Source organism: Bos indicus, chromosome 23 (assembly GCF_029378745.1).
Source record: "Bos indicus isolate NIAB-ARS_2022 breed Sahiwal x Tharparkar chromosome 23, NIAB-ARS_B.indTharparkar_mat_pri_1.0, whole genome shotgun sequence".
NCBI classification, from domain to species: Eukaryota; Metazoa; Chordata; class Mammalia; order Artiodactyla; family Bovidae; genus Bos; species Bos indicus.
In genome coordinates this window covers 28,657,419-28,670,545 of record NC_091782.1, presented here as the reverse complement: position 1 = coordinate 28,670,545, position 13,127 = coordinate 28,657,419, and the positions used below count along the sequence as shown (strand labels likewise).

At 52.2% G+C, this 13,127-nt stretch overlaps 1 protein-coding gene across 3 annotated transcripts; it reads left to right on the top strand.

The window, feature by feature from the left end:
• Positions 1-4,766: 4,766 nt before the first annotated feature.
• On the top strand, positions 4,767-12,651 carry LOC139178995 (MHC class I polypeptide-related sequence B-like). 3 transcript variants are annotated; one of them, XM_070778236.1, is made up of 6 exons: positions 4,767-4,937; positions 7,553-7,813; positions 8,062-8,325; positions 8,907-8,966; positions 9,310-9,438; positions 11,636-12,651. In XM_070778236.1, the coding sequence occupies exons 1-6, from the start codon at positions 4,868-4,870 to the stop codon at positions 11,746-11,748; spliced, it is 897 nt and encodes a 298-aa protein (XP_070634337.1). In that variant the 5' UTR covers positions 4,767-4,867; the 3' UTR covers positions 11,749-12,651. The 3 variants fall into 3 exon arrangements, with proteins under 3 accessions (XP_070634337.1, XP_070634338.1, XP_070634336.1); XM_070778237.1 differs by having other exon boundaries at positions 8,907-9,185; XM_070778235.1 differs by lacking the exon at positions 4,767-4,937 and having other exon boundaries at positions 4,979-7,813.
• Positions 12,652-13,127: the final 476 nt, after the last annotated feature.

The following is a 13,127-nucleotide window of genomic DNA, read 5'->3' as shown; positions in this document are numbered from 1 at the left end:
GAGATCAAACAGTTATGGCAAACTTTGAATAAAAGACAGATCTAGATAAAGAATAAATATGTTAGAAATCATAACATTACACTGTTAAAAATTCATCTCCCCTGTAGCTTTTTTCTCCCTTTCTCTTATCTTTTTCTTTTTCCACCTTTTCCCCCTTCCCTCCTTCCTTTCCACTCTCACCTTTTCAGTTTATCCCCCCATTTTCAAGCGCATGTCACTCATCTGGGACTGGTCAAGACCCAAGGCCCAAGTCAGAGCTCACTTTGGCATTTTGCCAGCATCTGCACGGCTCTGCAGCTATTGTATCGTTTCAGGAAGTCACTCTGGTCTTTGAAGAAGGTCACACGGGGTCTAGTGTGTATGTTTTCCTGGATCCTCAGTTTTTGCTTTCCTCTGGGGTGGGCGGAATTGGAGAAGGAAATGGCAACCCACGTCAGTGTTATTGCCTGGAGAATCCCAGAGACGGGGGAGCCTGGTGGGCTGCCGTCTATGGGGTCGCACAGAGTCGGACACGACTGAAGCGATTTAGCAGCAGCAGGGGTGGGCGGAAGGGATTCGAAGGCCAGCTCCGAGGCGGGCGCTTTCCTTCCAGAGGCGACGCGAGGCGGTAGGGAATGTACTTGGATCCTAAGAATTCAAGAGCGACCCCGTGGGCTCGGGGGCTCGGAAAAGTATCTCCCTATTCAGAATCGACCCACAGGGTGCTTGAAATCAGTCGGGTTCCGGGATCTCCCTTCGGACCTACGACTGGGAATTTCCGCGGATCCGGGCAGATCTGCGTTTTCACAGCCTGCAGCCTGCAGATGTTGAGCAGTTTGAGAACCAGAAACCTAAATGCAGCTCACTCCTCTCCCAACCTGCCCATAAATTCCTTCATTCTGCTTTTTTTTTTTTTTTTTTTTTTAAATCCACGAACAGCGTTTCTTCCCTTTAAGCCAGAGTTGAAAGAGAGGGGTGATCCACTAAGGGTTCGCCGAGCTCCGCCCTGGATTATGTAAACGCCCAAACCTCGGATCGTTTTCTGTTTCCTTTCCCGACCCTGTAGTGGTACCAGAGGTCAGCGGAGAGAAGGAGGCCCGTGTGCCGGTGAGTCCAGGGGTACAAAAGGAAGAATGGAGAAAAAGTAGTTTATAGAGCAAAGCAGGGGAGTCTGGAGGCCCGGTGGGCGGAGGAAAAGCACTTGGTACGCCGGCCTAGCTGCGACGTGTGATAGGGGAGGAGGCGGCCATGGCTAAATCCAGGCGAGCCCCCCAAATCTGGAGTCTTACTTCCCATGGAGAGTAGTTGGCTTTATCTCTCTTTACAATCATCCCGAAATGCTGGGAAACAAACATAGCATGTTAACGTTAGTATGAAAAGTCTTGGGGGGAGAGGGAGAAGGTTCACCTAAGTGAACCAGTTTGCTAGAGCAGCCACACCCAACAAGTCTTGGAAGGAAGATTGACTTGAAGGAAAGGGCTTGTCTAGCTGTCAGGAGAGCTGGCTTCCATCTATCTGTCTATACCTTCACTACTCATTTCTTTCTTTCTTTTTGGTTGCTCTGAGTCTTTGTTGCTGCACAAGGGGCTTCTCTAGTTGCCTGGAGCCTGTCTAGAGCTGGGAGGCGGGGTTCAGTATTTGTGGTGAACCAGTGAAGTTGCTCAGTCCTGTCCGACTCTTTGGGACCCCGTGGACTGTAGCCTACCAGGCTTCTCCATCCATGGAATTTTCCAGGCAAGAGTACTGGGGTGGGTTGCCATTTCCTTCTTCAGGAGATCTTCCCGACCCAGCGATCGAACCCAGGTCTCCTGCATTACAACAGACACTTTACTGTCTGAGCCACCAGGGAAGCCCAGCTGTGGTACAGGGGCTCAGTTGCTCCTGGGCACGTGGAATCTTCCCAGACCAAGGATGGAACCCATGTTCCCTGCATTGGGAGGCAGACTCCATCTACTACTCTGGGGGACGTCCGCTTTCACTTGTGAACTTTAGCAGTGAAAAAGAATCTCTCTGGGATGGGACAGGACCCAATCTCTGACCTGCTAAATAAATTATGATGGTCAAAGTAATTAACAAAAATGATGTGAAATCTAAGAAATGTTAAAACTTTCTGAGGCATGACATTTGGGTCCACAGCAAAAAGTATTGCATAAGGATCTTAGTGGAATGGTTAGTAATGAGAGGCAGAGAACAACTTTTTAAAAGCATTTGCAGGGACACAAACATGAAATGAACACAGGTCCTGATCCCAGAGTGACTCATTGTCTAATGGGGGGGATGTATAAAATGGTCAGATGGGGTTCAAGGTAGGGCACACTTCGTTCCATCAGGGAGGTTTCAACAAGGGCTAGACCAATTATTCTAAAACTGGAATCACTGAGGCGCTTTAAAGGATAGGAAGCCTAGGCCCAACCCAAGGGATACTAATTCAGTTGGTTTTGGCCATGGCCTAGAGATACGGACAGTAAAAATTCTCCAGGTGGTTCTATAAGCAGTCAAGTTTGAGGACCATGGTGTACATATTCCAAAGACCAAAAGATGTGCTTTGGGGATAAAGCACAGCTTTCAGTAGAAGACTTTCAGGATGGCATTATTGTTATTTTTGAAATATAGTTCATGTATCACTAAATTCACCCTTTTAAAGCAAACAGCTAAAGAAAGAAAAAAAACATAAAAGCAAAAAAAAAAAAAAAAAAGCAAACAGGTAGTTTTTAGTATGATCCCAAGGTTGTGCCACCCTTACCACCATCTAATTGGGATGCTCTTTTAGGATCCGTTGTTCTGATGGGCTGGAAGGCAGAGCAGAGTAACCCATAGGAGAGTGATGTGTAAGCAGTGGCATCCTTATTTCACAGAGAAATGGAAAATGGTGCCACCTAGCTGGTTGTGGCAGCTTCCACTTAAGATGGAGTAGAGACATTGTGTGTTAATTCTGCAGGTGGGGCAGCTGTGGATGGCTTGGGGCATTATGGTAATAACTGGGGACAGACCTGTGTTTAGGAAGCCTTTGCAGTTCTCTAGGCTGAGGTAGATGAAAGCTTGGACTAAGGTAGCTGCTGTGGGATTGAAAAGGGGTTGGAGGAGCGGACTGTGAGTCCATGAGAGGGAGGGGAAAGGGGATCAGAAGGGATCAAGCTGGTGATGCTTAAAGAGAACTAGGAGAGGCTGGTGTGTGGAGTTTGCTTGTAGTCCTGTTGGGTTTGAGGGGAGGATGGGCCCAGAGGTGCAGACATAGTGAGGCAGCTTGAAAAGGGAATCTGGAGAGGCTGATATTGGAGTGGATCATGGGGAGTCATCTCACTGAACCTGTGATTCCCCAGGGGCTGAACCAAGAGTCTCCTTGGGAGAATGCAGATACTTATAGGATGAGGCCACCAGAAGACACATAGCAGTCAGTCAGAGGAGGAGAAGGAGATTAGAGGGAGGGGATGTATGTATATTTATGGCTGAATCATGTTGTTGTACAGCAGAAACTAACCATTGTAAAGCAGGTGTCCTACAAATAAAAATAAATTTTAAAAAATATGAAAGGAGAGAGAGAAGGGTTTGGTTATTCATCTGAAGTAGTGACTTCTGAGAGGCAGAGTTGCTGAAATCTACACATCTGGTCTTAGTAGACTTTTTGTTTGTTTTCTCAGCTGCAGTGATTCTTCCTTGTGGCACCTAATCTGTTCCTTGCTTGGCTGGGCTTTCTTGCCTTGCAGAGGGTGAGGACTGCTCTCTAGTTGGGCTGAATGGGCTTCTCATTTAAGGTGACTTTCCCTTGTGGAGCAGGAGTTCTAGGGCACTCTGGCTTCAGTGGTTGCAGTTCAAGGGTTGAGTTGTTGCTGTGCACCGGCTTAGTTGTCCCAAGGCATGTGGGATCTTCCCAGGCCAGGTATGGAACCCGTGTCCTCTGTTCTGGCAGGCGGATTCTTAACCACTGGACCACCGGGGAAGACCGTGGCTGGTCTCAGTAGACTTTCGCCAGTAACTCTGCTGTGCGAGGTGGAGGGAGGTGGAGGTGGGTTGGGTTGGAAGAGAAGTCGTGACTAAAGGAAGAGCCAGAAACATTGAGATGTCTCTAAAGCTCACCCTCCGTCTCACCTCCCTGGCTTTTCTAGCCTTCAGGCTTTTAAAATCACTGCAGATGGTGACTGCAGCCATGAAATTAAAAGAGGCTTAGTCCTTGGAAGGAAAGTTATGACCAACCTAGACAGCATATTAAAAAGCAGAGACATTACTTTGCCAACAAAGGTCTGTCTAGTCAAGGCTATGATTTTTCCAGTAGTCATGTATGGATGTGAAAGTTGGACCGTGAAGAAAGCTGAGCACCGAAGAAGAATTGATGCTTTTGGACTGTGGTGTTGGAGAAGACTCTTGAGAGTCCCTTGGACTGCAAGGAGATCCAACCAGTCCATCCTAAAGGAGATCAGTCCTGGGTGTTCATTGGAAGGACTGATGCTGAAGCTGAAACTCCAATACTTTGGCTACCTGATGTGAAGTGCTGACTCATTGGAAAAGACTCTGATGCTGGGAAAGATTGAGGGCAGAAGGGGACGACGGGATGAGAGGGTTGGGTGGCATCACCGGCTCAATGGACATGAGTTTGGGTAAACTCCAGGCGTTGGTGATGGACAGGGAAGACTGGCATGCTGCGGTTCATGGAATCGCAAAGAGTCGGACACGACTGAGCGACTGAACTGAACGGAACTGAGAAGTGGACAGAGACCCGCTAACCAAGCAGAGGGGCGGGGGGCGGGGCCGGGGCGGGGCCGTGCGGCCCCGGCCAGGCGGGGGTGGATCTGCTGGCCGACGTCACCAGAGCTCAGTTTTCCGCCGCGGTTCCTGGGGTCCGCCAGCTTTTCTTCGGTCCCGGAGCCTCTGGCAGGGAAAGAAGATCTGGGCCATGGGGCTCTCTCATGTCTGGCTGTTTCTAGCCCACGCTGCCTTTTTTGTGCTCCTGGGTAACGCCGCCGGTGAGTGGGGTTCTTTGAGGTCTCAGTCCGGACGGAGCCCGGGGTGGTTTCAGGGGTTCGGGTGGTTAGTATTCTATGGGATTCGGTGAGCGTCGCGGGGATCGTCTCAATTGCGGCTGGGGGTGAGCGAATAGAGGAGTTGGGGGTGGAGATGGGAGGAAGGTGGGGGGCGGAGAGGTGTAAGGTCTAGGAGCGGCCGGGAACTTCACACGCGTGTGGCGAGCACTGCATCCCGCGTTTCAGTCTTTCCAGTTCCTAGCCTCTGCTCTCCCTGCTCCACCTGCCCTCCCCGGTGTCCTCATCACATGCCTCAGTCCTCAGATTCTCCTGATTGGCAAGGCAGCCTGGTCCCCACCCTGCTCTCTGCCGCTCCCTGCCCCCCCCCCGCCACCGCCCGCCCCCCGCCCCTCCCCCGACCCGCCCCGTTGCTCTCTTGAATGGAGTTTCTTCCAGGTCCCAGGCTCAGGCGATCACTTCTTAGCCGTCTGTGGGGCGCCCTCTTATGCCCCTGAAAGCTGTCCTCTCCTATTCTTAGCTCTGCCGTCTCTTCTCATTTCTGGACGCCAGAAACAAGGAGTTTCCAGGTTGGCGGCGCTCAGGGATCCTCAGCCCCGAGAGTTAGGGCTCTTTTTCTAGTGACCAGGGCCTCTGAGGAGGGGCAAGCTCTATGCACACTCTTCCTACTGCTATGAGCACTGTGGCGGCTCCTGAATCACTGACGGAGGTTGGGTCTGAGGGCTTTGGGACCAAAGGATTCTTCCTGCGATTTCCGTGGTCCCCCCTCCCCCACTAACGTGAACTCTAATTTTCCGCTGTGCCTGTGGTCCCACAACTGAATCTCTCCTTACCTCCTCCCTTGCTGGCCCTCGAGCCCCCTCAGGATTTGCCCTCCCCCCTCGGTGCTGCCCTCTCCCCTCCCTGCTGCCCCCTCCTCTCTACGGCTCTCTGATCTCTTCCTAAGGCGTCCCCACCCTCATCCCTTTTCCCACTACAGGTCCCTCCCCTCCCCTCATGGGTCTTTTCCTGCGAGGATCGGTCACCTGCAAGGCTCCTCCCTCCCCTCAGCTTTCACTAGCCTTACTTTTCTTGGGATGACTTTTACCCATGAATTTTCCTCTCCAGCCTCTGCGCTATTTCACCAGGGGGAGCTCTCCTGCCAATGATCCCTGGGCCTTGAGCACAGTGCCCAGCCCCTGGGGGAGGACCTGTCCCCCACTTGACACCCACCCTCCGCCCCCGTGCAGGCACCTGCTCTTGGCCCTCGTCCAAGAGGAGCCTTTCCCGCAACACGGCCCCTCCCCACTCCTGCATCCTAAACCTCACCCTCTGGATTCCTCCACTCCCCAGGCCACAGGTGCTGGACTCCACTTGCCCTGGTCCCTCTGCAGTTCCCCCCATGGCACCTTGCCCTGCTCCCACCCTTGTCCGACTGCCTTGGGCCCTCACAAAGTTCTCATCAATCACAGGCCCCATGGTGCCCAGAATCTCCACCTCACTCTCATCCTCCCTCACCCAGGGCATCCCTCCTCTTCTGTCTTTACCTTAACCCAAGGCGGGGGGTCACCCCTGAGCCATGCTCCCCCCTTGCCCCTCAATCCCAGGCCCTCACCATATCTTCTCTGCAGTCTCTTCCCTTCCCCCACAGTAGGAATACTGCCCGCGGTCCACTGCCCACCTCCTTAGCCTTCATCACCCTCTCTTTGGTTCCACGACCCCAGTGGACTCTCACTATCTCAATCTTGTATCCGAAATCCTTGTTTGTGCCACTTGGTCAGCAGGCTTTTCCTACAGGGAGTCTTCTCCCAGGCCCCCACCCCCTGCTTGCTGGCTGCCTGACCCGAACCCTCTGTGGAGGTGTGACCTCACTCCCTCCAGCCCCTCCCACCATGTAGGTGCTTCCCAGTGTGCACCTTGGCTTTCAGTTCTATCTTCCCTTGCCACTCCGATATTTTAATTCTCCATGACCCTTATGCACATGGCACTGACTCCTCTCCCAGGGGACACTGGCAGGTGCAGCCACCTCCCCACCTGGGGCCTCACCATGCCTCTTTGCACTCTGCGCCCAGACCCACTCCTTCACCTCCCCCAGGTTACTGGCCCACCTTCATCTCTCTTGGGGCCACAGCCCAGCCCCTCAGGCCCCTCTGCCTCCTACCTCACCCTCCCTGGAGCCCGCCTTGTCCATGATGAGCCTGCACCAGGGGCAGCAGCCCTCGCTCTCCATCTCACCTGGCCCCCCTCTGAGCAGGGATCCCTCTGGTCCTGGGTCTGACACTGCCCTCCCCTCCCTCTGACTCCACCTCCCCTCGCCCTGCTCTTCCTGCCTCTCCCCTTGCCCTCCTGCCTGGACCCTTAGGGAGCCGGTGCCTCCCTGTCCTGGCACTTGTCCTACACGTGTGTCCGTCTCCACCCTCTCCCTCCTCTCCTCGATTCCCCTCTCCCTCCTTCTCTTTCCCATTATCCCGTATGGAAATCCTCATTCTGGTCCCTTGTACACATGCATGTTCTGCATCCTCAGCACCTGGAGCAGGTCAGGACACAGAACTTGTCTGTTAAACATCTGATGTGCACTTGTCTCCAGAAAGCAGCTTCATCTGTGGTTCCTCCTTCCCCAGGATCCCACAGTCTTTTATACAACATGACTGTGCTTTCCCGGGATGGCTTTGTGCAGTCCAGGTTTTTTGCTGAAGGATACTTGGATCGTCAGGCCTTCCTGCACTATGATCACAAAAAAGGCAGGGCAGAGCCCTGGGGACGGTGGGCTGAAAAACTGGCAGCAGAGACGTGGGAGACAGAGACCATGGACTTGAATGAGAGCTGGAAGGAGCTCAGAAAACTTCTAGCAGAAATCCTGTCCCTGCAGGAGGAGAAAGGAGGTGAGAGTGCAGAGGGGGCAAGAGTTCTGTGGGCCATTTTCCTGGAAGGTCTGCGACCCAGAGCATGGGCCGCTTTCCTCTGAATTTGGGGGTGGGGATGAGGAAGTGGGGTCTGTGAGTTCAGCAGCACAGGGAAGACATGGAGGGGAGCAATGGGGAGCCCTCTATCTGGACTTTCTCACTTGGGTGCGAGGACAGAGGCCCTGGGGACCAGAGGAGTCACTGATGGGGGGGTGGGGATGGGGCAGGCTTACATTCCCTCCAGGAGACCGTGGGCTGTGATATCAATGAAGACAGCCACCCCCAGGGCTTCCGGCTTCTCTACTTCAATGGGGAGCTCCTCCTCTCCTGCTACCCGGAGCCCCACGGATGTACCCTGCCCCAGTCCTCGGCTCGGACCTTGGCCATGGAAATGGAGTTAAGCAAGCATTACCAGGCCCACGTGCAGGGAGAACTTTGTAGGAGACTGCGGAGCTACCTAGAATCCTGGCCGGGCTTCACGGAGAGGACAGGTACTGACTCTGGGCCAGGCCCTTCCTCTGCCCCTGTTCTTAAAACTCCCATCCCGACTTGCCCACGGAGACCCTCCCTGTCCTCTGGGCACTATGTGCTCTGTTGGCGCTGTGTCCTGGGGTTTCTTTCCTGTTCTGTTAAATCCACTGTAGAAAGATGGGTGGGTGGTGGGGCATGAACTGCCCCTGTGACAATCGTCCAGGGGAGCAGCGGGTCCTCTGACAGAAACTGTACGAGGCGAGGTGGATGTCAGGCAGCAGAGGAGGGCCTTAGATGGGGGTGGGCCTCTGGCTCCCAGCCTGCCTGATCCAGAAAATTCCCTCTGATCCCCAGGAGCCCACCCTTCACAGCCCCCTCCCAAACATCAACAGTGGACCCAAGAGAGTGAGGCCCATCTCACCCTTCCCCTTCCCCGCCAGAGGACTTGGGCCCCAGGGTGCAGAACTTGGAGCAGGCCTGGGGGGATGAGGGCTCAGCCAGAGGTAGACAGTGAGGAGGAGCAGCTCTGTGCGTTCCGTCTTCCTTCGAGGGAGCAGGGCTTGGCCGCAGGCCTCACTGGCTCTGTGCTTTCTCCCCACAGAGCCCCCAGCCGTGAATGTGACCTGCAGCCAGGACTCAGAGGGCATGGTCCACCTCACAGGCAAGGCTTTTGGCTTCTTTCCCCGCAGTATCTCAGTGGTCTGGTTTCGGGATGAGGAACCCATGAGCTGGGACGCCCAGGAGTCTGGGGATGTCCTGTCTGATGGGAATGGGACCTACTACACCTGGGAAACTGTAAAAATTCCCCAAGGAGAGGAACAGTGGGTCAAGTGCATTGTGGAACACAGCGGGAATCACAGTTCACACCTCGCACCCTTGGGTGAGACTGGGGTGAGGCTGGAGGCAGTTGTGACCCTGGGAGGGTCAGAGGCCAGGGTCAGGGAGAGGAGAGCAGGTTGTGGCTCTGGGGTGCCCGGGTTGAATATAATAAGGTCCTTTTTCAGGAAAGACCCTGGTGCACCAGAGATCACGATGGATCGTGAGCATTCCTGTTGCTGTTGTTTTTATCATCGGATTTTGTGTCTATTGTTATATTAAGAAGAGGAAGACAGCATCAGCTACAGGGAGGCCAGGTGAGAAATCTGGGCAGGGGGTGCTCTGCGTGAGATTCGGCAGCAATGAAGATTTCAGCTCCCTGCTCTGTTCTCAGCTCTCTTTGTTTTCTGTCAGGCTCACCGGGGCTTGTCTGGGGAGCATGTGTTGGATTATGTGCTGATTGGGAGGGTCTAGGTGATCCAGGAATCAATGAGAACCTTTAGTAAAGTGTCTGTACCTGGTGAGGAGGGGATTAAAAACTGAAGAGGAATTCAGAGGAAAGGTGATGATCTAAGTGCCTGTCTGCATTTCTACCCCCTGGGTTTTCAGTCATTATTAAGAATCCAAGTGAAAGTATCATAAGGCTCAAACTAGAGGTCAGTGGATGGTCAGAGCCCTGCCTGTGATGTCCCCTTGCCAGACCCCACTTGGAGATGTCTTGCAACCTCTCAAATTCCTCCGCCACGAACTAGCTTCTGAGTTCAGTTTCTGCTGGGTCACCCCCAGCCTGCACCTTTCTCAAGTTCCCATCAAGTGCCCCCATGCTAGCTGGGCTGTCCTTCCCCATAATATGGAGGACTAGTAGACATCCCTTGACCATTTGAAGAGAGGAGACCAGTCAGTCCTCAGGCAACTGGGGTCACTGATTTTATCCTGTCTCCAGGTTTTTCCTATCTAGCCCCTTGGGATTCTCTTTCGGGCAGGGCAGTGGGTCTGCGCTCTGTGGCCTCACCCTGCCCCCCTGAGTCAGTTCCCTTGCTCATGGTGGTCACTGCCTTGGAGATGTGGAGGAAGGGATGGGCTCTTTGACTACTTTCCCATAATCAAGTGGGTTGAGGGGAGAGGAAAAGAGAAGCAGAGCTTTGTGTGTGGCAAAGAGCAAAGGCAGAACGTGGAACAGTAAAAAGGTGGCAGAGACTCGGCTCCTTCTGTCGAGGCCGCCTCTTCTGTGTCAGCTGCCTTGTTGGGGGCATGGTTTCTTATCCCCAAACCTAATTCCTTTATCAGTTGGCCTTCGGCCTGGGCATATAGGGATGGTTAGTTCTCATAGCAGCAGACTCTGTCCATGTAGCACCCAGAGCAGGGACCCAGCAGATCTGTAGTTTCTCCTGTTCTTATCTGGGGAACATCAGTTCTGGTGCCTCTGGGGCAGAAATGGTTGTCTTGTATGTATTGGGGCATTTGCTGGGAAAACTCTGAAAATCATGTGCTAATTTCTCAAAATCACTTTTGAAGTTTTTAGTGTTCAATAAAATTGTTTATGATTTCAGGTGGCAAACCTTAATAGGATTTCCATGCATACTGAATGAAACAGGAATTCAAATGGGGCGCTCCCGCTGGGAGGTGGAGGATGGGATGGCAGTCCCAGGGTGTAGAGGGGGCCAGGTACAGCCTCATTCTGGGGAAATTCTCAAGAACCCCAATCCACATTGAAAAGCAGATCCCCTGCAGGTAGTGAGGGCGAGTCCTGGTTGACTCCCTGGCTGAGCAATGCAGGAGGGCCTGCTCTGCTTCAGCCCAGCCCAGCACTTGGAGTGGAGCTGGGATTCCCCAGAAGGAGCAGGAAAGGCCAAGTGCAGCCTAGGGGCCTGGGCCGAGAGTGAGGGTTGGGGCGAGGCCAGGGGTACTCCAGGGTCCGGTCAGGGGGAGAGTCAGTGGCAGTCCAGTGTTTCTAGATGGGGCTGCTGTCCCCTGGGGCTCTGGATGGGCTTTCCAGTTCAGAGCTGCTGGCGCAGGGCTGGGTGGGGAGGGGTGGGGCTGCAGGAGGTGGAGGTCAGGGTTGAGGTGGAGCCAAGCGGTGGAGCAGGTGCTTGTGCGGGCGAGGAGGCCGAGAGCTGAGGAGAGAAAGGAACTGTGTGTGTGTCCACTCCCGGGCTAGAGGAACATGGAGCTGGGTCCTGTCTGTGAGGGAGCCTTGCGTTGCATTAGAGAATGGATTTGGGTTCAAGGCGGAAAGGGCTTGGGTTTTCACTCTGGATCTTGTCCTTGTGTCCTGCCATTTCTGTCCCTGTCGTGGAGGGTGGTGGCAGCAGGGACAGGGGATGATGTGGATGGAGTCAGGGGAGGAGTCCAGCAAGAGCTGGGAAAAAGGAGGCAAAAAAGAACAGGTGTGTGTTCCCTCAGAGGAAGGCAGAATCTGACTTTGAAGCAACTGAAGGAGAATCTCTGAGGAAATGAAAAGCATTCTTCTGCACCCAGTTGGTCAGTGATTTATTGGTTTTTCTTTTTCCCCAGAGCCTATTAGCCTACAAGACCTGGATCAATGCCAGACAGAGCCAACTGATCATAATGGCCTCACACACCCAGAATTTCAGTCCTCGTGTCAGACTCCAGCTCCATCAGTTTAACAGGGGAAGCTTAGAATCTGCTGGCAGGAGGCCTGAATTCAGTTCCTAGTTCTGGTCTTAATAGCACTTTTTCTTTTTTGTGTGTTCTGTTATTTATCTTATTATTTTTAAATTATTTGTATTTTATGTTTTATTTTTAACTGGAGAATACTTGCATTATACTGTATTGGTTTCTGCCATACAGCACTGTGAATCAGCCATAAGTGTACATGTATCTCCTCCCTCTGCAACTTCCCTCCCACCTTCCCCATCCCACCCCTCTCGGTCGCTGAGCACCAGGTTGAGTACGTAGTCAGGTCCTGTTCCCTCCCTGCCTGGTGCACAGTAAGGCAATGGGAATAGTGAACTCATTCCATATCTGTGTATCTGAATGGGATGATATATTCTTTCATGGTTTTATTCAAGGTTAACGTCATTCACGCAGTTTGCATGCGTGTTTCGAATGTTCTTGCATTTTAGTAAACTCTCAGGTGTCATTTGTTGCACTCAGCTCTCATTAAGCATAAACTTTCATCCTCATTCATTTTCTTGTGTGATTATGTAATCAAAGGCACACATGTCTGTAAATTAAGAAGTCAAATATCTGTGCATGATCCTGATTCTTCTCAACTTCTGCTTTCCCGTTGGTGACCACTTTGAATACTTTTTAGCTGATTCTTTCGGCTTTTATTTCCAAATCTCTCACCACAATGCCTTATTAGAACTGCTGCTTGATTTTTCTGTCACAGCCACTGTCTGCCGCATCACACAGTGGCTGATGCAATAGTTGATAGTCATTGCTTTCTTTCACGCTTCCCATTCCTTCAGTTCCCACTTTATTTATATATTGATCATACTTAGTTCATTCAGCTTTTTCTTTTCCATTACTAATACACTTGTCAATTAAAAAGATGCTCAACTTAAGACTTGTAAGTTGTTTTATTTGGGGCAAAATGAGGACTGCAGCCTGGGAGACAGCACCTCAGATAGCTCTGAGAAACAGCTCCAGAGAGGTAGGGAGGGAAGGTCAGTATATATGATTTTGGTGAAGGGGGGAGTTCAGTGCAATCAAGCTTATCTTCCAAAGGTTTTCTGCTAGTCACAAGGAGCTGATCTCACCGTGAAAGGATTTAATGCTTTTCTACATATGAGGAAGTGAAGCGAACCAAAGGACTGAAAAAGGTCAGTTTTCATTCCAATCCCTAAGAAGGACAATGCCAAAGAATGTTTAAACTACCATACAATTGTACTCATTTCACATGCTAGCAAAATTAGACTCAGAATTCTTCAAGCTAGGTGTCAGCAGTATGTGAAATGAGAAGTTCCAGATGTACAAGCTGGGTTTAGAAAAGGCAGAGGAACCAGAGATCAAATTGCCAGCATTTGTTGGATCACAGAGA